The following is a 27,743-nucleotide window of genomic DNA, read 5'->3' on the forward strand; positions in this document are numbered from 1 at the left end:
CCTATGCTTTTACCCCACCATACAAGGATCTCAAAAAAGCTTGAGAAACATTAACAATTTTAGCCTCACAAAACCATTTTAATGGATCAGCATAAGAGGTTGGTTTTCCAGTCACCCAGAACCAGGAGTAGAAATAAGACCTTAGCTCCTAAGTATTTGTTTTCAGTACTAGAACATGCTTCCTTTTTCCCCTCACAGTGCTGCCTTAGCACCACAAGTCTATGCCTTTGTTTACCTTTCCTTCTTTTCTGAAATTAGCTTAAAACATTTAAGCATGATGTTAAAGCCCATCAACACATTACCTTTAAACAACATCTTTCTCTGGCTTCCCCATGTGCAGGGAGGACAAACATACTCACAAGAGGTTGTTGACTATTCTGGTAGTTACATGAAGCAGTAGTAATGTGGGTTTTTTGGATTCAGAGAAATCTTTTTTTCCTTTTGCCTATTCCTTTCATTTTGACAACTGAGGAAACTATTGTATGAGAACATTTCGTTCAATGGTATGGCTCTAAATTACCAAGCACTTTTTGTGCCTTACCACCTTCCTTTTAATATTATGATGATGTTTCAGTAGTACAACTCCATCAATATTATGACTTATTTCAAAATAAAGCCCTAGTCCTGCAAGCATTTCTCCACAGGCTTATCTTGACAGTATAAGAACAGCATCATTCAAGTTTTACATTACCTTAAAATTAGTGTATCTACATTGCCTAAATATATGTGACATACAATGCTCTTTGGAGCAGGAATCATCTCGTCTTTCATGCTTATACAGGGCTCAGAACATAGTGTTTATGATCAAACCACAAACACTAGCAGCTACTATATTATAAAACATTTTAAATAAAACAAAGAGTCTCCTGTGTCCCTGGTTAAAAGCAACCATAACGTCCCCCCTGTACAGGGGCACTAGGCTTTTGTATGCTTCCCATCTACTCCAAAAAATAGATTGCTTAAATCTTCCACCCCCTATGCAGCAATGTCAACTAGATTAGTCTCCCTATCTGGGCTCGCACAATCACACTCTCAAAATTAGCTAGTTTCTAATAGAACACTACCAACTTCCCAGCCCACAGAGTGACAGAGCATAGTTTATGTCACTTCAGAGACTGGGCTGCAAATCTTTCAGCCTTTAATTTAAAAACCTTACCTTGCTGCCACTGTTCCTACCGACCTGCAGTCCAACCACCACCTGCAGCTTACTGAAGTGTGAGCTACTTGCAAGCTTTTTGCACAGAGCATAAGCAGTCCGTCTGCTGATACGACTATTATCCATCCTAATGCCCTTGGCCATTCACAGTTCACAACTGTCTTCTTAAGTGATGCCAAGACAGGAGCTGAGAAACCGTAACTGCAAATAACAGGGCTTCTACTGGTTACCCTGGTTCTACTGCTCTGTTTCTACTTTCATGCTGGAAGAAGAGCACCAACAACTCCCCCAATCCCACGTAACTGAGGACAGTTAAGGAAGAGAAGGGAGCAGGAACAACAATGGTATACTGCTTCTCTTAATTGGCAAGCAGGGATTCCACCAAGCCAATGTCTTTCTTGGGTGATAGTAGGGATGACAAAAGTCCTCTCTTTCTTCACCTGGTGGTTTTTACCTGCCTTTTTTCTTTTCTCTTTCTTCCTTCTCCCTAACCCCTTCAAGAAAAAGAAGAAAGAGAGCAACAAACAGTTATTAGCATTCTACTCTGCCCAGAAGCGTACAAAAGAAATGGGATCCTACTTCAGTCCAGGATTTAACTAGATCAGGGGTTCTCAATCCCAGGGCCGTGGCCTGGTGCCAGTCCGCAGCACAATCAGCTGCCAGACCGAAGGGGCACAGACCAGCAAACTGTGGCCCCCCAGAGCCGGGCAGAGGGGCTGTGGCTCCACCTGCAGAGGCCACGGCAGCACAAGGTTTGGTCCACACGCCTGCCCTGGCAGTGGGGGAATCCTTACCTGTCTGCCAGCTGGAAATTCTGGCCATGGTCAGTTGTGAGTGCTGGGCCACGTTTGCTGGGCCGCGGCCATTTCCGGCCACGGCATAAAACCTTTGGGAACCCCTGAACTGGACAACTCAACCCTAAATCTTTCCCTGATAGTGCAAATGAAAGAACAACTTCCATCTGGAAGAGTCAAGGAGAAGAAATGAGGGAAAATGGTAGGAAAAGCAAATGGAAAAAAAGACGACATCACTAGGTGTTATGACAAACAAATATGTTCAAAAGCATACAGGAAGCTAGTGAAGGGGACAGGATAAGAGGGAGGATAACAAACTTGCAAAGGTAAGAGAAAATGGGAGAAGACAAGTAAGCATGCCATGCTGGAAATATCCCTTCCAGATTCCTGACTGGGACTTTGAAACAGCAGCAAAAGAACATGTCCCCAGCACAAATCGTCCTGAATTTTACACTAGCCCCAGCATGCAGGGCTTCAGTGGCAATGCGTAGGGGGTGCACATGCACCCCGTAAGCCTGTGTTCCCAGGCAGTTGGGGCAGGTGAGAGTGCTGGTGCCCACCCTGAGAGCACCAGCCAGGGAGTGGGAGCACTCTCCCGGATGTATCAGCGGTGCGCCCGGAAGTCCCAGTGGCGAGATGCTGCTGCTACTTGTGGGTCGGCCGGATCAGCCACAGGGGACCCCCCTCCCCCCCCCAGGTCTGTAGGATCAGCCATGGGGGGTCCCTCCTGTCCCAGTTGATGACTGGCCACTGGGGGTGGGGGCAGGTGTCCCCCCTCACTCAAGAGGCACCAGTTGTTCATGCAGGGTTTTAAGTGTTTGGGACTTCAGTAAACTCTGACAGATGATAATGCATTAAAGATGCTGTCAATTAATCTCAAGTACTTTATTGCTGAGCTCCTCTGCCCTTACATAAAAATCTCATTAATCTGAGACAACATAATGAGTAGAAAGTGAGAGGGAATACAAAATGGAAGATGATGGACATGAGGTTGGCAGGAAATGGAGTGTAAGCTAGTCAAACTGCAAAAAGAAGAGCAGACTGAATAGAAAGAAATCAAAACTCTCATCGCTTCTTCACATGACTGCTGCCCTACCACACAAGCACTGAAGATCTGAGAAACTGACTTTGCTTTGATGTCGAATCTTGTTTATTTTTTTGCCTCTATTCTGATGCCTATACTTGCAGTATAATATATTCCTCTAGATGTAAACGGCTCTTAAATTGGATGTTATGCTAAAAAACATGAACTTCCACCCAAAAAGGACTGCTTTATGATCAGAAAATATGGAGAAAGAAAACTCCATCTTTGCTCCTTGCAATTACAAACTTGAGCCATGAACTACAAGTTTGTTTTTCTAAATTCCTTGTCTCCTAAGACCGCTTTCTCTTCCTTATATTCCCTACTCCACAGGAAAGAGCACCAAATATAGCTTAGCATTCCCACAACCCTGAGCATAACCATGCCAAGTTTTATGTTGAACGAAGGTTTTACTGATCACAGATTTTGCATTTCAAGGATAGTTTAAGAGAAAGAATGAAAGAGAGAAAGAAAGATCCTCATCTTAATGTTTGTGCACATATAAAAGCATGGGAAGAGAAAGGAAGGCAGGAAGTAAAGACATGGGACAAGGCAAAAAGTAAAAATGAGGAATGTCGGTAAAATATACTAAAAGGGTAAAGGAGATGTGAGACAGATTTGGGAACTGGTATGGAAGTGATGAGGAGCTTGATCTGAACTATGTAAGGAAGAGTGGAAAGATTCAGGAAGGAGGCGAGAAGAAACATGTTTAGAACAGCAGTGGAGAAAAATTATCTTGGCAACATTTGGGGAGAAGGAAGGAAAACCAACAATTTGGGAAACAAGTTACCATAAACAATGTGGAAGATTACCTAAGAATTCGCAGTAAAGGACAACACCGCTTGATAAACTGCAGAGGAAAAAATAACGCTGAGTGAGAGCTTGGAGGTTAAGAAGTAGGGAAAGGAACTAAGTCAATGATATTTGAGTCTGGATGCCTTGGACCATGGTGGTGTTGTCAAGAACTTTAGAGAAAGGGGAAAGGATAATAGGCTAAAAGAGCTGTTCTACCACTGACTTCGCTCACTGAACTTGCACCAGGGGTAAATTACAGTTGGCTTAGTAAAACTGCATTTAAAACATGTCTTCCACTTGAGGCAGCCATGGGAAACTGAGGACATTTTGGACCAATAATTCTGAACCAGGGTGCCTCAAAATCTTGTCAAGCGTGCCTCACAATGTTAGCATGACTCTCAAGATAAAAACTCATGAATTTCCAGTAGTAATCATAAGAGGCAGGGAAGTAGGGACCTCCAAAGGTCATCTAGTCCAACCCCCTGCCTGAGCCAGGATCTTCTCTATCCAGACAGGGCTAAAATCATTGTCATGCTGTGGGCTTTCTGAGGTCTTTGCAACAGAAGAATCGCTGGTATTTTCCTGTAGTCAGGACTTAACCAATAACTTTCCTTGACTTAACCAATACCTATCTGGGGCTGGAACAACCCCCTGCAGTCCAGCCTTTGCCACAACCTCGCATCCCCTTCTTCCCTCTTGTCCCCATCCCTACCTCTATAAAACTCCAACTTGTGGATCCCTAACTGCAAGCACTCCAGTATGGAAAAGCACAACTCCTTTAGCGCTAACAGGAAATGTGCCTTCCAAAGTGCTGCTTTCATATACATGATCAACACCCTCACCCCCCACATCCCAGCCGTTTCCTCTAATAAACCGTATATTTTTTAGCATGATCCCCGTCCCCTTTCCCATATCCTTCAAATACATCGCTACCCGTCCCCACACCCGTTAAGCGTAAAAACAGTCCCACAGCACATGTGGTGCCAACTCAGGCTCATCACAAAGCTGTCTTGGGCACTTGGGGGACCACAAGAGCCCCCAGTAATACAGCAGCTGTCGCACCAGCAAAATGCTCCACACCGCCCTCCACGCCAGCTCTTTGTGCTCCCCTTTCCAGTCCTTCCCCACCACTCCTTTCCATACCCTGCTTACCTGCTCCGATCTCAGCTCTCCCACATCTGTCATCCCCTCCCTCCCCATCACAAACTTCAATACCCTTTTTGCATCCCCCAGCTCTTGGAGCCCCAGCCCCTCCAAGCCTTGCCCCATAACAAAAGATCCACCAAGCCTGCACCCCTCTCCACCTACGCTCCCAAACAGCCCCAATCTTCATAATAGCCTTACCCACCAGAGCCTACAGAAATTCAAACTCATCCCTGGTGCCCCCCACCTTGCTTCTCTCACCACCATTTTCAAGAAGTGGACATAAACAAAAACCTCTATGTTGGGGAAACCCTATCCCCCCAACCCTTCCTCCTTGTACAACTTTGTCCTAACCACCCTATCTGTGTTTCCCACCCGCTGCAAAGAAAAGGCACAAGGCCCCCTGAATCCACCAGGCCTGTAGCCAGGATGGGGGGGGTACACCATACCCATGTACAAAATCATTGGTATCAGGCAGTTTGATAACTTTCACCTTACCCCTAGATGATAAGCCCTGTGTTCCCCACAACCCAACCATCTGTTTCACCCTCTCCTCCAGTACGTCTCATGCCCACTTCCCTTTCCCCTGGATATCCATCCATACGTCCAGTACCTTAAGTTCCTCCCTCTCCACCCGCAATCCCAATTTCCCCAAATCCTCCCAATTCCCTATCGCCAAGAAAACACTCTTCTCCCCATTCGCCCTTGTCCAGATACCTCCCCAAACTCATTTGTGTGCTTCATCACCCTCTCCAGGGATGCCTCATCCCTCATTACGCACGTCACATTGTCCACATATAAAAGAATTTTTATATCCCCTCCCCACGGCACCCTAATCCCACTGATCACCCTATCCCCCCGATCCGCTACGCCAAAGGCTCAATGACACAAAGAGCCCTGGCGACAGTGGACACCCTCATCTCACCCCAGAGTCCACTCCAAACGCCCCCCGCCCCTCCACTGCCGACACCACTGTGGCCACCTGCGGGCAGTCCCTGCTCCGCCCGCTCTCACTGTCAATATCACTGTGGCCACTTGCAAGCAATCCCCACTCACTACCCCTGCGCCCCCGTCGCCAACACTGCCTGCAGAGCCATGCATCATTCATGCTTGCAACTATAGTGTTCCACTTCTGGTCAGCAATGTATGACAATGTATCCCAAAGTAGCCAATATGCTCCTGTCTGCCCCCTCCCCCCGTCCCACCCCAACACATTTGTTCCCTACCCAGCACCTGCAGTAGCACCTCCCCCAACCTTGCTGCTAAGAGCTTTGAGAACGATTTATAATACAAATTCAATAACGTGACTGGCCTCCAGTTCTTGATGTGCTCCTGCCCCACCTTTCTTAAAGATCAGGACCACAACACCTTGTGCAAAGTCCTTCCTTACCCAACCCCGATCCATCATTTTCCTAAACAGAGCCAATAGATCCCCCCTTAACTAAATCCCAGAACTTCAAGTCAAATTCCACCGGGATCCCATTGACTCCCGGTGCAGGTCTCTTGCCCTGCAGGGGCAGTTTGACACACCACAGGACTCTCTCAGAGGTGCAGGAAGTGGGAAGCACTTAGAAAGCACTAGATGCCTGTGGCTGCTTTGAAACCTCCTGATGGCTGTGGGCCAGAAAGTGCTGAAGAACTCCAGTGGTCAAGGCTCGACACAGCCCTGAGCGAACTTCGCATCCCCTTGAGCCTGGGCAAGACAGACACGTGCTCCACCCACCACCCAGCAACGACCACGTGCAGGATAGTGGGCAGGACCCTGGGAGGCGCATGCGCAGAGAACCTAGTCCCTTAGCGTTCGCTCCAGAACGGCATGGAAAAGCCCACTGCGTGGGGTGGGGGGAAAGCCTGAGCAATAATGGTACGTTTCCCCCTCCGCGCCCCCAATACACTGCACAGGCGCCCCCAAGGAAATAGCAAGGTTACGTGTTTGTCTCTGTATCCCCTTCCTTGCATTTATCCCACACCAAGCTTCCCCCACCAATAAATAGTACGGTCCTCCGTGATCGGGCCAATTAAAAAAAAGGGTTCATGCAGTGTCACGAGTTGCTGGGAGGAAGCAGCCAGAGCTCGATACAGAACTCAACCCCTCTCCATAGGCGGGACATTCCGGGCTTGATTGATAGCCCCCTTCCCCAATGACGAGGGAGTCTTCTTGGATGGACGTGCCTTCGAGTCAATGAGAAGAGTCTCATGGGGAGGGGTGGGGAAAACAAATGGGGCCGGAGCGGTGGGCGGATGATGGACAGCTCTTGCAGCCAATGGTTGTTCCGGATAAGACCCGCCCCTTCCCCGAGCGGTGAGGAGGCTGTTGCTAGGAAACCGCCGAGGCCTGACGCGCGCGCGGAGCATGGCGAAGCTGGCCGCCAAGTGCCTGCTGGCCGGTGAGTGCCGGGAGGAGGCTGCGGGACTCCCGCGGCTCGGCCGTGGGGCCTGAGGGGGCCTCGAGCCGTAGGGGCCACGTGGGGGTGTCGCGGCCGCCAGGACCAGTAGGTAGAGCTGGGCGTGGAGCGGGGGAGGCTGGGATTGGATGCAAAACCCCTTTTTTTAAGGGGGGGGGCGGTCCGTGCTTCTTCAAGGGACTTAACGAAACGGGAGCCTGCGAGCTTCACTTCGTAGATCTACTGGGTGCAAAAAGTAACGGATGCGATATAAACCTTGGATTTGAGGCGTTACAGCCCGCATAGCATCTGACACCCTGGGGAACCTGCCTCCTGCTGACCACTGGCTTTCATGGGGGGTCTGGTCAGACCCTCGGAACTCAACTTGTAAAGAAGTTTTTTCCTTATGTCCAATCTGAACTTCACTGTTTGTGCCCTTTGTTTCTAGTCTCCTTAACGCTTTTCCCTCCCTCCCCTCCGCCCCATCTCTACCCCTTGTCTTCCCAACTTCCACTCACTTGCATTTTCACAGACATCCTCATTGTAAGTTAGCTTCTTTTCTACCTTGGAGACTACATAACACCAGCAGAGTCTCTCTATGCCTGATGAAGGGTGTTTGTGCCCAAAGGCTTGCTAAGAACTTTTTTCCAACTACAGGCATACCTCGTTTTATTGCGCTTCGCTTTATTGCGCTTCGCAGATATTGCATTTTTTACAAATTGATGGTCTGTGGCAACCCTGCGTTGAGCAAGTCTATCAGCACCATTTTTCCATCGGTTAGCATTTTTTAGCAATAAAGTATTTTTTAATTAAGGTATGTACATTTTTTTTTAGACATAATGCTATTGCACACTTAATAGACTACAGTATAGTGTAAACATAACTTTTATATGCACTGGGAAATCAAAAAATTTGTGTGACTCGCTTTATTGCGATATTTGCTTTATTGCGGTGGTCTGGAACCGAACCCGCAATATCTCCGAGGTATGCCTGTATTTAGTTGGGGTAATAAAAGAGATCACATCTACCCAAACAACTTGCCTTCTCCTTGAAAGGAGCTAGCAGCCTGTGAGGTGCTTGCAGGTGGCTAATGACACTCGCCTGACCAGAAGAGGGTTCTGGCTGGAGCTATGTAAGCCCAGATCCTGAGCCTGTCCGTTAGGGCTGTGCAAAGCTTTGACTTAATATTTGATTTGACAGATATTCGACATATTTGACCTTGGAAAGTGAAAGTCAAGTCAAATAGCAGCTGGTCAAATAGCTGTCGAATCGAATACTGGAAGTCGAATATTAACAGTGCGGGTCGAATATTTGACAAGGGTCGAATATTCGACTCGCCAATAATACTGGATTCCCTGTGGTAGGAGAAAAAAAAGGAAAGTAGGGGAGGGAAGGAGTGCTTTTATGACTGACGTGTGGCTGGCCAGTGACCTGCCAGCATTCTCTGAGGTCCCTTCCAATCCCAGTGCGCTGGGGGAGGGCCAGAGAAAATGCAGAAACGGCAGCAGTTTTTCAGCTCCCCTGCTTTCACCTTGGGGTCAGTTTCTGAGCTGCTGGTGTTCTCCAGCACCTCTGTGTCAGGCCACAACGGCTGGAAGCCCTGATCTTCAACAGATTCCCTGTTTGCAATGCTAGCAACAGGGATTTCTGAGAACTTGGTGCTTTTATGTTATAACTACTTTTCATATTAGTTTACAGTTATATTGGATAGGGTTAGTAGTAGCCTAGGATCTAGTCTACATATAGGAATTTAGTTTATATATGTATTTTTATACATCATTCATTCTTTCCACCACACCAACGCTTCTCAGTATATTATCTGCACATACAAACACATCCAGAAATCTAATCTGCGGCGCACAGCACATTTAGAGGTTCCAGTTTACATACGAAGGAACACATTATGAGCAGGGTGGAAAGGCAGGTGGCCACACTGGCCAGCCTGTGCGAAGGGGAACAAGGGGGGTTGCAAGCGGGATTGCTGCAGTTTCTCCCCCCGCCAAACTCAAACGCAGCCTCTTTCCTCCTGCTACAAGGGATGAGGCTACTACAAGCAGTAAAGAGAGGGGAGCAACAGTGCCACCAGAGGCACTGCCTGTGCCTGGGACTCTCAGGTCCAGACACAGCAGCCACAGCCCCTCTCACCATAACTGGAACCAGCACAGCAGCGCATTCCACCCCTGTGTCACTGCCTATGCTGAGCCTCCCAGCGCCAAAAGAAGAGCTGGTGCTGGCTCTGGATCTCAGTGCCCTGGCAAAGGAAGTTCTGGGGAAGGAGGGGGAATCACTCGAGTTGGTGCTCGACACCCCTCGGGTTTTTTCCTTTCAAGCCACGAGGTCTTTCCCAGAAGGCACTTCAGAAGGTGCCTTTGTACAGGTGAAGGCAAGCGGCTCAACTGAGTCTGCTCTTTCTCTTGCTGTGCCTCTGACTGCTGAAGAGGGGGAAAGATCAGCAGCATCCGCAGATCCACCAGCATGCCAGAGGGAAAGGCCTAGTACTAGCGTGGTCTGGGATCATTATGAGCTGGCAGATGATCCCGTGTTTGCTATCTGCGTGCACTGCCGAGCCAAAATCAGCTGGGGCAAGGGAACAAAGCGCATGACCACTTCAGGGATGCTGAATCATCTCCGCAGGTACCACCCCTTTGCCACAGAAACGGCCCCTGCTCTCTTCACAGCCCCCATCCCCCCACAGCAGAGGCAGGGCACCCTGGAACACTGGGGGCAAAAGGGACCAGTTGCAAATGTGAGCAAAGTCACCCAGACCACTGTGGAGATGCTTGCTCTGGATGGCCAGCCCTTCACCTGTGTTGAGTGGCCAGGGTTCAGGCAGCTCCTGGCAGTGCTGGCTCTATCCTACCAGGTGCCCGCATGCACTACCTTCAGCAGGACGTTGGTGCCCTCCCTGTACGAAGCATGCAGGGAGCACTTGAGGGAGGAGCTGCACAAGGCAGGTCTGCAGGTGACCGTACACTTTACCTTAGACATCTGGAGCAGCCAGGGTGGAGATCACGCATGCCTCTCCCACACAGGGCACTGGTGTGGCCAGTCAGGCTGTCGGTGGGCTCTCCTTCACGCCAAGGTGATGAATGAGTCCCACACAGCAGCAAAGATAAGGGGGGCCATGAACCACATGGTGCAGGGGGTGGCTGGGCGTTGGGCAGGCCGAGCTCACCCGCGGCTTCATGGTCACTGACAATGAGGCCAATATGGTTAAGGCAGTCCGTGATGCCAACTTTGCTGATATTCACTGTGTGGCACGCAACTTACATCTGATTGTGAGGGATGCGTTGGAGGGGGACAGGGCTGCCAGTGATGGCGCCAGCAAAACCAGCAGGCTGATTTCCAGATGCAGGAAGGTGGCAGACTACTTCCACCGGAGCATCAAGGGGGGCAAGATGCTGCAGGACAAACAAGCAGAGCTAAATGTCCCGCAGTGCAGAATCATGCAGGATGTGGAGACTCGGTGGAACTCGACATACCTGATGCTTGAGAGGCGGATGGAGCAACATAAGGCCATCCGTGAGCTGGCCTTGCTTGGGGAAATTGGGATCAGTGGGCCCCTGACCAAAGCTGAGTGGGATGCCATCTCACAGATCTTGCTGGTCCTCAAGCCCTTTCTCGAGGCCACTGAGACCCTCAGTGCTGCTGATGCCTTCCTCAGCCAGGTGGCCCCCATAGTGAAGGAGCTCCGCAGCCAAATGGAGAGCTTCCTGGGGGCCAGTGTTCCTGCCTGGGACAGGCTACTTTCACCAGATGTGCAGGCACTGGTGAGGCAGCTGAAGGAGGCCTTAGGAAAAGGCTTGAACCCTTGGGGTCCTACACAGTGCATATGCTGGCCACCATCTGTGACCCAAGGGTGAAGGGCACCATATGTGACAGCGAGACACTGAGTCACTGGAGGGAGGTACTTATTAAGAAAGTGACAGAGGCAGAACGGTGGAGGCAGGGGGAAGTGGATCAGGGGGATCCACTGCCTGAACCCAGCCCCCCATCCACGAGCCAGTCTTCCCCTCCACCACAGGCGCTGCCAATATGGGCTAAGGCCATGGCAAACATTAGGGGGTCCAGACCCCAGGATCAGGTAGACAGCCCTCACATCATGGTGTCTGCCTATATTGCCGAGCCTGCAGCCCGATGTGGCTGGATCTGGCCACATTAGCCCAGGAATACCTGTCCTGTCTACCGACCAGTGTGCCAGGCGAGAGGGTGTTCAGCATGGCTGCAGATGTCATGACACCCCACCACACCTGCTTGGATCCTGGTTTGGTGGAGCAGTTGGTGTTCCTCAAGGTGAACCTCCTGCTGCTGGGCTTCCCCAAGCTCCAGGTGCAAACAGAGCAAATGCCACCCTCCTCACTCCATCTGGATCATGAGTTTTGTCTGTCAACAGCCTAAGGTGCAGTTTCCCCGAAACCCCTGCACCTATCACCATGAAAGTTGGCAGGCTTTGTGGGCGCCTCAGGGGCTAACAAGTCTGCAGTTGTGAGCTCCCTGTGGCTTTCCACAAGGAAGTCACAGGAGTTTTTCTCTCAAGAATTTGGGGTGCAGTTTCTCTGCAGCCCCTGAACCTATCTTGTTGAAAGTTGGCAGGCTTTGTGGGCTCCTCAGGAGCTACCATTCCTGCAAGTTTCACCAAAATCAGACAAGAAATGCCAAAGTTATTGCCTGCTTCAACCTTCCCCGTTGTAGCCTATGGGGAAGTGGAAGCAGCTCAAATATTCGACTGAGCTTTGACCTCACGTCGAAGCGGACAGCAAATCAAAGCAGGACCCAATTTAATATTCAGCATGGCTGTCAAATTGAATACTACCTTCTCTGCACAGCCCTACCGTCCGTCTCCCTGGCAGCTGTGGGGGGAGGTGCTCTGGGCAGCAGGGTTTCTGAAAGGACTGCAACTTATAAGAAACTCTGCAGGCCTGGGAGCAGAGGCAAGCTCCTGGGCAGAGAAGGACTGAGTTTTTTTTCAAACAAGTGGCCTGTGTTCTATTCTGAACCCACAGAGGGTCCTGCTGCCCAGGGAAGGCCTAAGCTGGACCAAAGGTTCCCTGAGCCCAGAGGAGAGGTGGCACACAGGACCAGGGTTTCAAGAGCCCAGAGAAATGGCTGTGTGTGGGACAGAGGTCCGAGAGTCCAGGTAGAGACTGTAAGGGACCAGAGGGCTCTGAAGGTGTAAGGGGGCCAAGTGTATGTATAGACAGTATCATAGAGAGAACAGTCCCAAAGCTTGGGGCATGGTGTAGGGAAGGATTTAGAGCCACAGAAGGAGCCCCTAAGGTGACCAGGGGCCCAGGCAGGCTGAGAGGGCCTGCTGCTCTGAGACACAGGACTGTTACTGAGGGGGCTCAGGGAGAGCCCACTGGGGACTGACACAGGCTCCAGCTCGTGTATAACCCACAGGCAGCCTCCCTGTTATAACATTTATTAAGATCAAGGCATGACAGGAAAGATACAAGGGAAGGGCTGCAACTGAATCTGAGCCGAGCAGGGACTGCACGGCCACCAGGTGTCATAGCTGCCCTGTGGCCACTGACCTGCTACAGCACCCAGACCAAGGAAACAAGAATAAGATGCCAACCTCAGCCTCGTGCAGGGGTAAGGGGTCAGAAGCCAAAAGGACAAGCCGATGCCAAGGGGCAGTGTACTGAGGAACCCCAAGCCCTGTTACCCGAATCCAACAGAGGGAAAGGAGTGGGGGACAGACCCTTTCTAGATCCAGGTTGTTGGGGTTTGCAAGGGAAAAAGGGATGCAGAAAGCAACCTGCATGGGATGCCAGGCTGGATGCCAGAGTGCTAAGATGTTGGGGAAGCCTGTGAGGCAAGAAAAGCCAATTAGTTCATTAAGCAGAGCAGGAACACTCAGGCCTACCTTCAGGGCCAGCAATCAGGTGACTGGGAAAGGTGCAGGTCTTGGCCACGTATAAGCACGGTCTTTGAGATAGGTCTCACAGTTGAAGCCTGCAGACAAGGAAGATGGGGGGGCAGGGGAGAGAAATGGAGGCCAGAGCTGGTAAGTATGAAAGAGGAGGTACCCAGGAGACTGGGGAGCTCCTTGTGGAGGTGGCAATTGTTATGACCCCAAGAGGTTTGTAGTTGAGTTGCAACTGGATAGTTAACAGTTTGTGTTCTGGTTTTTTTTACCTACAGGCATCTATACACGTGCTCCGGGGGGGGGACACTTTAATTATAGTGACCCTGAGAGCTGCTGAATGAGCTTTAGTTAAAGCACCCTGCCACCATTTTGAAACATGAGATGCTGAATACACGGGATTTGGTGACTACTGGAGCACACTAATTAGCATGCTCCAGCACACTTAATTAATTGAGTCTGTTCTGACCTGTACTAATTAGCATGCATCTGAGCAGAGCTCCGTCACATGTATAGCTGCCCTATGTGTTTAAGTTTAAAACTGGGAGCAGCTACAGGGGTGGAAGGGTCCACAAGCAGGGTACCTGGCAGGCACTCTGCTGGGAGGCTAAGGCCCGTAGAGCCAGCGCCCTAATCAGTGGGCCTGGGCTGAGGGGTCTTAGCTAAAGGAAGAACCTTTTTGGGATGAGGCCAAAAAAGCGGAAGCCTAGTCAAGGGTCGGAGTCTGAAGGACCCAGCATTAGCCTGGTACAGAAGGAGAATGGGAAAGAGAGAGACTGTGTGTCAGGGTCTGAGGCCCAAACCAAGTAGGCTAAGTCAAGTGCACAAGTAGCTAAAGGAGTAGGAAGAGCACCCAGAGCTGGCCAGCCTCTAAGGGTACCCTCTCCTCTTCATTAACACCACCACAGTGTGGCAGGTAAGACATCAGTGGAAAATCCTGTGAGACATGAGCGAGAGCTGGGCAGGACTAATACAATCACCAGGGTGTGTCACAGCCACCCTAGGGCATGTCCTGTCCAAGCCAGGAATCAGAAACCTAGTTACCAAATCCAAAGGATAATCCATAGGGCAGAGTCCAGGAGTAAGCCAAGCCAGGGGTCAGGAAACAGGTTGGCAGGAAGAATCCAAAGGCTGAAATCTTTTGCAAGCTGAAGGCAGAGTCAGGAGCCAGGGAAGCCAGAGATGTTGTTGTGACAGGAGATGCTCAGAGACTGAAGACTGGTGTGTTGTGCAGCAAGGCTCAGGTGCTGAAGGAGTTCCTTAAATGCAGCTCTGTAACCAACATGAGAGAAGGGTCTGGGGGTCAGCTGGCCGTGATGAGGGTTAAATGCACTGGGTCAGTGCACTTAACAAGGGCTGTAGGACAGGAGCTTCCCTGAGCCTGACAGAACTGACCCAGGCTGCCGTGCAGGAGCCTTGCAGATGGTTTAGGCAGAGATGTCTTGCATACAGGACTGGACTAGGCAACCTCATGAGGTCTCCTCCAGCTCTGCTCTCTTGGATTCCTTTAGACCAGTGGTTTCCAATCTTGGGGTCATGATCCCATTTGAGGTCACAACAATAAAAAATGGAGTTGTGCGCTTCCAGGGAGGAAGGCATGGAGGGGGCACATGCCTCCCCAGATTTGTGTGCAGGGCAGGGACAGATACAGGCTTGGGGCTCCCCTGCTGCCCTTCCCCCAGGGCCTCCACAGCAGAGCAGGGTGGGGGGCTTAGTGTTACTGCCAGGAGTCCCATGCCAGCCACACGGCCATGGTGAGTTGCCCCCTGTCCACCTGGCAGCAGCAGAGGGCACAACTCCATGCTGCCACTGCTGCTGCTGCCAGGCAGGCAGGGGATACCTCACTGGCCAGCGTGGGGCTCCCTGCAGCATCACCAGACTTCCCTGCCTTCCCACACCAGGTCCTGCCTGCTGAGCCATGGCAGCTTCATGATCCGCTCTGGCTGCAGCAGTTACCACCTCCTGCAGGCAGCATCTGGCACTACACTGTTGGGGTGGGCAAGGGTCTGTGGGCCCTGGCCCTGGTCCTGTAGCCCTGGCAGCTGGGGGCCCCCTCGAGCAGAGCTGAGGGAGGGGGCAGGAGGCTGTGGGTCACAAGAGGGGGTGCACCAGCAGGCTGGGAGTGGGGACTGAGGGGCAATGATAGGACCAGGGGGCTGTAGGTGGGGAGTAAGGAGCACCTGGGGAGGTGGGGAACTGCGGGTTGGGAGTGAGGGGTCATGGTGAGGAAATGAGGTCATAAATGGCGTCATGCTGAGGAAAAGCTTGGGAAGCAATGCATTAAACTATTAGAAGAGAATCATTAACATTCCCCAGTGGTCATGAGTTGTGTTGTGGGGGGAGGTGGGGCTGGTCTCATAGGTAACTTGTTGCCCTCCAGCTGTGGTTTGGTGACCACTGCATTGAGCTGTTCTCCAAACTCCACTGAGCGGGATGGATGCCTCCCAGGGCCTTTCTCGGCCATTCCTGTCCTTAAGGAAGCAGCTTCCTCAAGACGTGCTATAGAAAATGGAATCTGAGGGAGGAGTGGGTCTCTTGGGGTTGATGGGTCTGAGTGGTGAACGATTCACGAGTTTTCAAGAGCAGGTTGAACAGACATTTGCCTGGTATAGTTTAGTCAGTCCTCTGCTTTGAGAACATATGAGGTCTTCTCCAGCTCTTCTTTCCGATGATCCTATAGGCTATTAGAAAGTAAACATTAACATTCGCCATCAGCCACAGGCCATGTCAGGAGATCTCATGGGCAACCTGTTGCCTGCAAGACATGGTTTAGGAGTGGGGTGGAGATCTTCCAGGGGCTTTTTCAGGCATTCCTGCCCTTGAGGAAGGGACTCCTTCATGACCTGCTGTAGAAAGATGGAATTCAAAGGTGCTTGCTCAGACCCATCGGTCTGAGTGGTGAAGAATGTATGAATTTTCAAGGACAGACTGGGCTAGCACTTGGCTAGGATTGTTTAGTTAGGGACAGACCTCTGATTTTGCAGATGGTTAGACTAGACCAGCGTTTCTCAACCCAAAAGTGAGTTTCAAGAATATATGAAAGGGTTATGACCAGACCTTAAAAATGGATTCTCCTTTAATGGAGAAAAATGTGGGAAACCACGACTTTTCCCTTGCAGGCTGGCAGAGTTCCAGCTGCTTGTCCCCCCCCAGGGCTGGAGCCTGGGGGCGGGGGGCAGCAGGTCAGGAGTGAGGGGCACTGGGTCAGGGCTGTCCTCTGATGTTTACAAATAGGTCCTGGTACAAAAAAGGTGAGAACCACTGGACTAGACAACCTCATAAGGTCTCTTCCAGCTGTACTTTCCTATGGTCCTATCATTCCTTTAGACTATTAGAAGGGAATCATTAACATTGCCCAGTGACCCTAAGCTGTGGCGAGGGGGAGGGGGTATCTTATAGGCAAGCCACAGTTTGGGGACCACTGCCTCCAGCTGTTCTCCAAACTCCACCAAGTGGGATGGAGGCCTCCCAGGGTCTTTCTCAACAATTTCTGCTCTTGAAGTGGCTCCCTTATGACCTGCTCTGGACAGATGGAATCAGAGGGAACTTTCTCAGGATTGGTGAGTCTGAGTGATAATGAGTTCATGAATTTTGCAAGAACAGGTTGGGCAGGCACTTGGCTGATATACTTTCATTAAGGTGATCCTGCCTTGCACAGGGGACTGGACTAGACAACCTTATGAGGTCTCTTCCAGCCCTACTCTTGTATGACATCCATCAACCCCCTATGGACACCTCACAGGTCCTTGCCTGTGCTCCAGCTGTTCGTCAAAGCAGGAGCCTTGGCCTCTCCCAGGCATCTCAATGGTCATAACTAGCCATTACTACAAGCTCAACATAGCTAGAAGAGCTCCTCTTTTTTTTTCTCTTGCCAAAGGCCTCACAACTGAATCTTTTCTCAGTCCTTGAAGTGAATATCACTATTATGCCTTTTGCTTAGACCTGAAGCATTAGAAGGCCAGGTAGATTTGCACCTTGTAGCCTGACCAAAGTAGATGTATCTATAGCACAAGCCCACAGTGAATCTTCCCTACGGAATCTCTTGGGCAGGTTTTTCTGCGTCATGCAAGAGCTTTGGGTCGACAATTGTCTCAAGAAAACTGTGCTCATGTACAAGGGGTGGAAGAACCAGTGCCTGACATCACGCTTGAGGGTCATCATTGACAGCTTTTGCTACTTGGGTTCTAAGATCAGCAGGGATCTTGACCTTCAGACTAAAATAACTAACAGAATCAGAAAAGCTGCTACAAAAGTTGGGCTATTACAGAAACATGCATGGAATAACAACAAACTATCAACTAGGGTGAAGATGCAAATCTATGAGGCTTGCGTGCTGTCATCCCTGCTTTATGGTTCAGAAATGTGGACTTTGTATGCTAGGCACATGAAGAGACTGAACAGCTTCCACACGACATGCCTGCTCAAGATCCTGAAAACAAAGTGGGAAGACAAAATGCCAAACAGGTGCTGGAGTGCGCAGGACTGATGTACTCAGAAACTACTGTCAAGAGGAGGAGGTTGTGATGGCTTGGCCGTATCAAGAGAATGGAAGGAGATTCTATCCCCAAGAATATTTTATACAGTGAGATTTGAGGCAGCCCTAGAAAGCAGGATTGTCCTTGGCAGAACCACAACGTGTGCAAAAATTATATGAAGTTATTCAACATTGACGTAGAAAGCTGGGAGAAGTGCACAGAATCCCATTCAATCTGGAGGGGACATCTGGCACTGGGCGCAGCTCAACATTAAGTGGCTTTGAACCAGAAGAGGGAAACAAAACGAGAAAGGAGGAAGTAGCGTGCTGGACACCAGCTCAGACAACACATGGATCTGTGAAACTTGTAACAAGCTGTCACTCTCGACCTGGACTTGTCAGCCACAAGCGGATCATCAGGCACCTGACTAGACCTCTTACATGTACACCATGACCCAGAGGATTGACAGTTGCCCAGTATAGCACAAGGTCTCATGAGCTGAAGTTCAAGGTACAAATCGTACTCTGCCTTCTACCTGACTTCAGACTAACATTGCTAACTACATCTCATTATCTTTGTCTTGCACCTCTCCCTAGGTTGTAACATGCAGGCTGCATCTAAGTTTTTGCAGACTCTTTGTGCATTACCACTCTAAGGCATGGCCTTTCCCATCCATCCACAAAGCCCAGACTCTTGTCACCTCCCAATTCAGCTATTGCAGCATCCTGCTTTCTGGGCTTGACCAATGCAAGCTTGCTTCATTCTCCTCCATCCAGAATACTGTTGCAAAGACCTTGCCCCTCCTTTGGTGAGGTCATTTGATTCCAGATACCCTTCCATTGGCTCCCCCTTCTCTATTACACCAATCATAAACTACTTGTCTCCACTTTCAAAGTCCTTCACAGCCTGTCCACTGAGTTATGTAGTACACACCCCCACCACCAGGTTCATCCCTGTCTAAACTGTTTCAGACCATTACTTTTTTAATCTGCTCTTAAAAACATCCAGGGATGGAAGGTCCACAGCCTCTCTGGGTAGTCTGTTCCAGTGCTCGAGCACCTCATAGTGAAAAAGTTCTTCCCAGTCTCCAACCTAAATTTCCCTTGCTGTAACTTAGGACAGTTATTCCTTGTCCTGTCCCCTATAGGCATAGAGAATAGTCTGTCACCATCCTCTTTTATAATAACCCTTCAAGCATTGGAAGACTGTTATTAAGCACCTCTCACCCCTCAGTCTTCACTTCTACAGACTAAGTAAGCCCATTCTTTTATCTTCCCTCATATGTCTTTTTTTCCTGGACCTCTAATCATTTTTGTCACTCTGCACTGGACTCTGTCTAATATGTCCACATCTTCCTTGAAGTGCAGTGTCCAAAATGGGACACAGTACTCCAGGTGAGACTTCAATGCTACTGAATAGTGGAAAAATCACTTTCCTTGACATCCTCAAAGCTAGCTTGTTAATTAAAACCTCTTAAAAAAAATCTCTTTTCTGTGATGTCTACAAAACCCTTCATATCAGTTAGGCTGCCACTGTGCTGTGACTGGCCTTCCATGCTAGCCACTGTTATCTTGCTGTTCCCTTGTGTTCCCCCTCACTATTGTATCCATACCCTGATGATGTCTCTTGTCTTGTCAGCCCTTTGGGGCAGAGACTAATTTTTTTGTTCTGTTTGGATAGCAGAGAGCCTCGGGGTATTTTGGTCCCTGACTGAGGCTCCTAGGTGCTATGATAGTACAAATAAATCATCATTCTAGAGACAGAAAAGAAGTGAGCAAGTTAAGGTAAAACGAAGCGAGATTCTCACTCCTCTGCTTATCTCATAGACTTCCACAGGGGAAAATTCTTAACCCAGAAAAATAGCCACAACAAACTAGAGAAGAGAGAATGCAATTAAGTTGGTTGGAGCAAAAGCCCTGTGGGGTAGAACTAGATACTCCTGTGTACCAAAGGAAGTGATTATGGAGGGTTCTCAGCATTGAGAGCTGCGTTGAGGTCAGAGAAAGTGAAGGGGAAAGGGCCCTTCATTAGCAGCAAGGAGATTATTAACTACATGGTAGAAAATGATTCCCATGTTATTTCTAGGGAAATATATGGATATGCAGCCACAAATCGTATATTTTGAGCTGATTGGCAAGGAAAAAGAGGAATGTTTTAGATGGGGTAGTGGCTAGAGATGCTGTGAAAAGAATATTTTAAAAAAGCCAGTGGACAGTGGTTTTAGAGGAGTAAGAAAAGTACTGGCAGTATAAATGAATTATTGATGATAGGAATAGTAGAGGGCATAAGGGTGGGAAAACAGGACCAAACTAAGGGGAAACCTTACCTTACCATAAGAAAAAAAGGTACAGTGATGGACTAGGGTACAAGGAATAAACTAATTAGGGCAATGGGAATGACAGAAGACGACAAATCGCTCCTCAAACCTGGTGAGGAATGTCTTACATTCAAAAGCTTCTCTAATTCTTTCCCAAGTATACCATTGGTCCAATAAAAGATATCACCCTAGGAAATCCTTGTCTCTCTCATAATTCCTGGACCATCGTGACTACAACATCACTCTAACAGTACCATAAGAGTTTGCACTGGGAGCTGGAAACAAAGAAGTTATTGAAGTTTTGGATAGTGACTTCAAAAACATCACTTCATGGAACACAGAAGCCAGCAGCTGTGGGTGGGCAAGCAGGGCACAAGGCCTGGATGCTGCCTAAGAGACATGCTAGAATGAAGGCAGGTGGACACCACACAGGGACATAGACACGGACACCCCCGTGGCATTGATGCTGGTGGGAGCCTCACTTCCAAGGGAAGCTGCTGATGGGGGGATGAGGGATAGAGAAGGCAAGTGCAGCCAAGAGCCAGAGTGTTAACCCTCTCATCATCTTTTTTTACCTGCCAAATTTTGGCTTTTAAATTGCCTCCCCATATACATTCTCACAGCATTAAACCCTGCTGGAACAGCTTGCTCTGGGCACAGGCTGTCAATCACACCTCTAACAGAAGCAGTGGTCTATTAAGCCACAGAATAACCTCCCCCAGGAAGTCGGACCACTAGAGAACATACTATAGAAAATAATCCTGAACGCACAAAGAAGGAAATGGATAAACCACTAGTCTTTGCTGGCTAAATTTTTATGGGATCAGTTCAGCCCTAGAGAAAATGTAGCTACATTAAAAGGGGGCTTTAGAAAAGACTACGTTTGTGTTAGGAATCTATGAGCAATTGTCACTACCCAGAATAATTTTCCCGCTGTAGATATTTGAGTGAGAAGGTGGCTTTCCTAAAGTGCTTCAAAATACTGTCTAGAAAAACTGTAATGGGGTCAAAACATATCCCCTTTGTAGCTTTGGTGGTATTAACAATTTAACTCCAGTGCAAAACGTTCATCTCCAGAGCAAAACATTAACCTTGAGCATGGTTGGTCACTGGGGTCCCTCCTTAAGAACTGTTTGTTTAAACCCTTTGGAGAAATTAGTTTCTAACCCCTAGTTCCTTTGGAGTGGCTAGGTGTAAGTGGCTTGGAGCGGCTAGACGCTGGGAACACTAAGTTAACTTTGTGCCAGCATGGCAGGAGGCCTTGATCTAGCATATGTTTTAGGAAGTGGCCTGGGCATTACCTTTATCTGCCCACTTTACCTGTGGCAAGTTAATGGGGCTTCTGATGGTTCAGGAATATGCCTGCTGGTTGTGTGTGAGGCTTGTTCCCAAAGTTTTTTAAAAAGAAGTTAATCAGGGATGATCCCACCTTGAGCAGTGGTTAAGCCTAGATGACCTCTTGAGGTCCCTTCCAGCCCCATTTTTCTGATTCTTTGATTTTTACGCTCTGCAATTTTATGCCACTGTAGTAGCTCATAGAGGCTATTGCAGCAGTGGTCCTGTCTTTGGGGCTTCCTTATCCTGCTCTGAAACAAATCACTATCTGCCAGTCCCAGAATAGGGGAAGCAAAAGGTATTTTTCCTGCAGTCTTTCAGCTGGCTTTTCTTCCATACAGGGATGTATTAGATCTTTTCTCTCCATATTGAGATGCTTGTTTCTCTTATAGCTAGAGTGGAGCTAAGGGGCCATTTGAAGGATTGACCCAAGAAACTGCTTAGGGTCTCACAGCAGGGTCAGTACCTGTTAATGGGGAGAATTGATAGGAGAATGGTACTGACCTTCACAATTCTGTTGTGGTATGAGTGATGTAAACATCCTGAAAACTCCTACTCATTAGAGCAGGGAATGGATTTTGGGAGACTATGAAGTAGAGAGAGAGGCTGGCCTTATACTGTAATAGGGTCTACTTTTCATCTTATTTAATAGTTTGTCTTCACATTGATGTATGCTTGGGAACTGTGAACTGCTGTAGGGTAAAAGGACAGAGGGCAGACTTGTGAATTTTGAAACAAATGGCCATTTTGTCTTGACTTCTAGGTGATTCTGTTCTGACTGGCCTGACCTAAAAACCAGGCCAATGGCCAATATCCTCTCGGTCATGGATATTACAGAGTCTTAAAGCCCCTGACATACAATGATGAACCTTATTCCGCCCCTTAACCAGTTCCCCTGTTGATTTTTTTTTTCCAGCTTTCTTACTTACGTTGACCAGTAGTTATAATTTCAGGTGAAGGTTACAGATAGCTCTTTTTGGAATTTGGTAGGAGCAGGGAAATAGGATTATCAGGCCAAGACTAAACAAAGTCCTCTTTTCCATTGGCCGTGCAGGTGACCCAGCAGTGGGAAAGAGTGCCTTGGCCCAGATGTTCTGCAACGATGGATCTCACTTCCAGAAGAATTACACAATGGTGAGCTTTGTAGAATGACACGCTAGGAATAAGGACAGGAACTGAGAGGGAACTGCAGATACAAGCTGTCATTCAGTTACCTCTCTAAAAATTAATGAGAAAAGAACATGAAACTACAGGAGAGGATGAACAGTTGCATTAGGCTGATTTTTCACTGTTGGCAGATCTTTAGGTTGATGCATTCAAGGAGGTGGCTTACAGACATCTCTCTCTCATACTGCAGGCCAGAAAGAAACTGAGGAGTAGATTTCCCATTTCATAGGGAGTTGACTTCAAATCATACTGCAGAGGGTTTTGATCAGTTTCCTTCTGTATCAAAATCTTCACAGGCTTCTGTGGTCTTAGACATTCTCCCTCTGTAGGGAACTCTGTATGAAAATGGCTTGCTGCTAGAAAAACTGTTTATTCCAGTAAGCATTGGGCTCTTGGCTCTACAAATATGAAGATATGCTCCACTGCCCCAAGGTAATTAGAATCTGTAGAAATGATTCTAGGAGGAAAAGGATGCAGTTTGTGGCTCTTGCTTTTATAATACAATAGGAAAGCAAGAGAAAAATCCTGGTATGCATCATACATTGAGAATAAAGATAGTAAAAAAATAGGAAGGAGAGAATGTGATCAAAGGTGGAAGAGGCATAAAAAGAGGATCCCAGATTGCCATATGCTTGCTGCGGCATGGCGCCAAGGAAATATCATAATTGGTGGAGAGGCTTGGGGGACATAAGCTGGAGCAATTGGAGAGGTGTTAATGAATCTAGACCCAGCTCTAGATCTGCAGATGTTAGCGAGTATCCTGGTTAGCAAGCTGGTCTATGGAGCCTAGTTCTTTTCTGTCCATTTTCCCACATGAGCAAATCTCCAAGGGCTTGCTTAGTGCTCCCTTGCCTGCAAGACCATGTTACCAGGTCTTGGCATTTGGGTTATCTGGAGCAGTATATCATGTGCAAATGAATGGGCCACTGGAAGATTTTCTGAACCATGTTTTTCTTGTTCTTCTTGACAGACAACAGGCGTGGAGCTATTGGTGAAGAATATAGCTATTCCAGAGACAAACAATAGCGTGGTGAGTCCTGCATGACACAAAGGGTTAGGAGATGTGAAGAGCTCCAAGTCCATCTATTATTTGAATGTCTGATCTCATACCATTGCATGAGCTCTCCAGATGTTCACAGGGATGTTAAGTTGCCTTAGGAAACATCATGCCAATCCTGCACCATATCTGATTCTCCAGTGCATTTTATTTTTAAAACATAAATGTTTGTGTACTCAGATACCACATGCCTTCTTAAACTGCAGCTTTTGCCAGCCTAGTTAGGGCTCTGCACTCTCATTTAGAATATCCAGGGCTAGTTCCCCTTTCCTACGACTCTCGTGGCTGGGCTCTGTGGCAGAAAGCCACCTTGGTTTCTCCCCAGAATCTCTGCCCTGTGACAATGTGATTAGATCGACCAGCAGAGGATTCACACATCAGCCTGTCTCTTTAGGTAACCTGAGCTGGCTGCATTCCTGAGGGAGGGGGGAAACCTGCTCCCTCTGCCTACGTGACTGGCATCAGCCACCTGGGTGAGGGGCATCTACCTGGGGAGCTGGAATCTGCCTGGTAACAGGTGATGTATTACAAATTTGTTGGCTGACAGCCAACTGGGGCTGACCTCCACTGGACCAGGTGAATGAGGTCACAGGGGCTATATAGGTTGGGGGGGGAAGGAGGGGTGCTCTCTTTGGCCATGAGGTGAAGCAGCAGCCAAGCAGGGGAGACAGAGAAGCCTTACCATCTGAACCTAGCTCTCTCTCTCACCCCAAGACTCCAGAGGGGAAACTCAACCAGCCTCTGGAAGATGCTTGTGAGTAAGCTACTCAATCTGATTAGATATTTAGCGGGCAGTAACACAGATGCGTGATCAAAAGGCTACCTCAGCCACACTGTTTGCTCTTTAGGATTTCTAAGATATTGCTCAATCCTGTACCCTAGTTTCCCCTATCCCTTGTAATCAATAAAGTTCTCCTTTTTGACTGGTGTGGGAGACTTATTGGGGGGTGGTTCTAAATTATGCCTAAGAGACCCCTTAGGTCTGCGGACTAAGGGAGACTTTGCTTTTTGCCCCCTGACTTGGGGAAGTGCCCCAAGTGCCTGTACCGGCTCGAGTACCCGTCAGACTATTAGGCCTGTGTTTCCCCGAGGACACAGGGCCGAGACAGTCCCTTCTCAGGGTGGTGGCGGCAATGTTACCCCCAGACTAGCAAGTGTGCTCCAGGAGAGGGGTCGGCCAAGCATAAGGCGCCCCTAGGGAGCCATTTGGAGCCTGGAAGGTGGGTGGGTGCAGGGAGGTGGGCGGCTCAACACAGGAGTGCCCCCTACTGGCCCGCCACAGGCTCTATCCAGTCCCCTAGGCCTTACTGTTCTGCACTACCATTATCTCTATGTATATTTTGGTTAGTTTTTTATCCAACAGATGTCCTTTAAGTTGGAGTGAAGTCCAGGCCTGGTGCCCTGCAGGGCATCTCTCTGCATTGATTATGCAGGAAATCCTGCTCATTTTGACTTGCGCTCTTAGCAAGGTGCACTGTGAGTGCTGTGTGCTTAGCTCCTAGGGGCATGGTGCTGCCTTACCATAACTGCTATTGAGCTAGAAGCAAGAGCAACAGGTTTCAGGATTTACTCTCCAAATTCGTCCTTGCATGACAGTTTTCCATAGGGGAAAACAAATTCTTTCTTCTCATCTTTTCAGGAACTCTTCATTTTTGATTCAGCAGGCAAGGAATTATTTTCTGAGGTGCTGGAGAAACTGGTAAGGATCATGTATCAGTCTTGTTGATTGTAGAGAAATGCTGTTCTTTTGAAGAGGAGCTAAGATCCCCAGTCTGGTGGATGTAGCAAGCTTTGGCCTTCGTGTAGAGGTTGCCTGAAATCCCCATCTCTTTTTCTATCTGAAACTTGAAACAGCACTAGAGGGACTCTTTTCCAAGAACAAGAAGGTGGCATGATGGAGGAAGCTTCCCATGAGAATACTGAACTGAGATTGATGCAAGTGCTTTGAGACTTTTTGACTTTTAGGGGAACATCCATTTGGCTCCTCCTAGTACAGCAGATTTTGCCTTCAGCCTGATCTTCCTGTTCCACAAAGACTCCTGATGGGATGCAACACTCTCCTCGATTTTCCTCTGATTCCAGAAAATATGTCCCTGTTTCTCCCTCCTTCAAGAATCTGTCCAACTGTAGTTTCTCATTTTGGGAGGTGGGATCATTTAATTCAGTGTGGGGTCCCTTTATATTAGTATCCTTTTAGTTTTGTCTTGGGTTCTATGTTCTTCATAAAGGTGCTTCTTCTTCTTTCCTTTCCCCATCCCTGGGGATTTGTTAACTGTTGACCACGTTAAGTTTCAGTAGAGTTGACAATGTTTCTCTGTTGCTCTGCAGTGGGAGCAGCCCAATGTTCTGTGTATTGTGTATGATGTGACCAGTGAACAGTCTTTCAACAACTGTGCCAAATGGTTGGAAAAGCTGAGGGCACAGGCACTTGGAAGGAACCTTCCAGGTAAGAGACAGAGATTTTTGCACCTCTTCTAATATTTTTGTCATGCTGCCGTTTCCTACTGAGATAGGGCATATACAGCATTATTTTCAATCCAAGCCAGGCCTGGCTACCTTCAACTCCTCCAGTCTCCAAGTGAAGCAGGCAATGGAGTGAATGTTCTAGGTCAGTGGTGGCCAACATGTGGCACAGGTGCCACAAATAGCACAGACAGCCTCTGTGTGTGATATGGCAGGTTCTGGAGGTAACAGGCAGCACAGCAGCAGCCAGGGCAGGGAGCAAAAATCAGAGCAGCAGATCAGACAGGGAGCCCAGGTCAGGAACCAGAAAGCAGAGCAGCAGGTTGGGCAGAGGATGGGGATTGGAGTGGCACTCAAGGAAGGTGCATAGGTAATTTGTGGCATGCCTGCCATAGAGGTTGATCTTCACTGTCCTGTGTGATGCTTTTACTGTCCTTCTAGTTTAGCATTTTTTCTGCATAAAATATCAATCCAGTTATTTTTCCTCTCTACTTTCTAGCATATCCACCATCTTTCATAGCATTTGTCACTAACAGCTCAACCTTTCCTCCCTCTCATTTTGTTCTGTAGGTGTGTTGGTAGGGAATAAAACAGACCTTATTGGTCGTCGAGTTGTGGAACAGAAACAGGCACAGGAGTGGGCTCAGAACCATGGCTTGGAATACTGTGAGACGTCAGTGGTGAGCATCTTCTCCTTTCTATGTCTGTGGAAGTGGGTGTTTGTGGTGTTATCTTCTTTTAGTGAGGGGGATAATAAAGGGTTCTGGTACCATCATTTACAGTTTATCTCATGTCTGGTATAAATCTGTTTTTAGTGAAGCAATTAGACAGAGTAGAAACAGTTGAGTCCTTTCTCCATCTGTCTTTCATAACCTCTCTTATCTCTTTACAGAAGGAGATGGAAAACTTTGAAGCCCCTTTCCACATCCTGGCAAATTCATTCCATCGACTATACCAAGAGAAGGTGGAAAGCTTTCATTCACTAGTGTGAAGTCTTTGCATATATCAACTCGCTTAGCCCCTATGGGGCCTCTTCGAACAGAAGAAACCCTGGTTGCATAGAATCCAACAGACTGGAAAACAAGAGAAAATAAGAGATGAGACTTTTTTTTTCTTGTGATGATCTGATGATTCAAATTAAACCAAAAATAAACATGTGGAAAGGCAGCTTTTCCAGGGATTCTTTCCTCAGGTTTCTTCCTCTGTTATATCCCCTTCTCTGGGTTTGGGTTGTGTGTGTGGCAGGGATGGAATACAGCCTAGAAATGTTTGGCTTCCTGCTTTGATATTTCCCCATTTCTTATCTGAATGGCATTTCTGCTGCTAAAACCAAGGATCTGGTGGTTTCAGGAAGGAGTCAGGAAGCTACTGGGGGATTTGCACATTAAATAATCCAGTACTGATATATGTATCAGAGGTAGGAGTATCGTATGGGATATATGTATTGGAGGTAGGAGTGATGTAGGCCATCCACTTGGAAAACACGTGGCTTGAATAAACTTGAGGACAGAGTCTTCTGAGAAGTGCCCAGAACTGGTGGCAAGAAGTCTGTCCTATGCAGAGACTGATTTTGAATTGGATATAGTTCTGAGAAATGATGCTGTCGGATTCATCACCTTGCACAGAGTTGTTTCTAACTAATGTCTGGTTTTGACTTCTCAGAGTCTAGTTTTTACACCAATCTGGCTCTTTTCCTCTGCCTGTTAG

The 27,743-nt window shown here is 48.3% G+C and overlaps 1 protein-coding gene across 1 annotated transcript; it reads left to right on the forward strand.

Moving 5' to 3' along the window:
* The first annotated feature begins 7,259 nt into the window (after positions 1 to 7,259).
* On the forward strand, positions 7,260 to 27,203 carry IFT27 (intraflagellar transport 27). The gene is made up of 7 exons (XM_090041082.1): positions 7,260 to 7,356; positions 22,404 to 22,483; positions 23,487 to 23,546; positions 25,213 to 25,272; positions 25,902 to 26,019; positions 26,607 to 26,716; positions 26,929 to 27,203. Exons 1-7 carry the CDS (start codon positions 7,323 to 7,325, stop codon positions 27,025 to 27,027), a joined length of 561 nt encoding a protein of 186 aa, XP_089897208.1. The 5' UTR covers positions 7,260 to 7,322; the 3' UTR covers positions 27,028 to 27,203.
* Positions 27,204 to 27,743: the final 540 nt, after the last annotated feature.

Source organism: Crocodylus siamensis, chromosome 4, assembly GCF_052110815.1.
Source record: "Crocodylus siamensis isolate JL-2025a chromosome 4, ASM5211081v1, whole genome shotgun sequence".
NCBI lineage: Eukaryota > Metazoa > Chordata > Crocodylia > Crocodylidae > Crocodylus > Crocodylus siamensis.

Bases quoted from the DNA above. Each gene is read 5' to 3' on its own strand.
- IFT27 (XM_090041082.1), top strand. From the start codon at position 7,323: ATGGCGAAGCTGGCCGCCAAGTGCCTGCTGGCCG. The intron at 26,020-26,606 runs GTAAGAGACAGA...TTTGTTCTGTAG, and splicing joins ACTTGGAAGGAACCTTCCAG to GTGTGTTGGTAGGGAATAAA. The intron at 26,717-26,928 runs GTGAGCATCTTC...ATCTCTTTACAG, and splicing joins AATACTGTGAGACGTCAGTG to AAGGAGATGGAAAACTTTGA.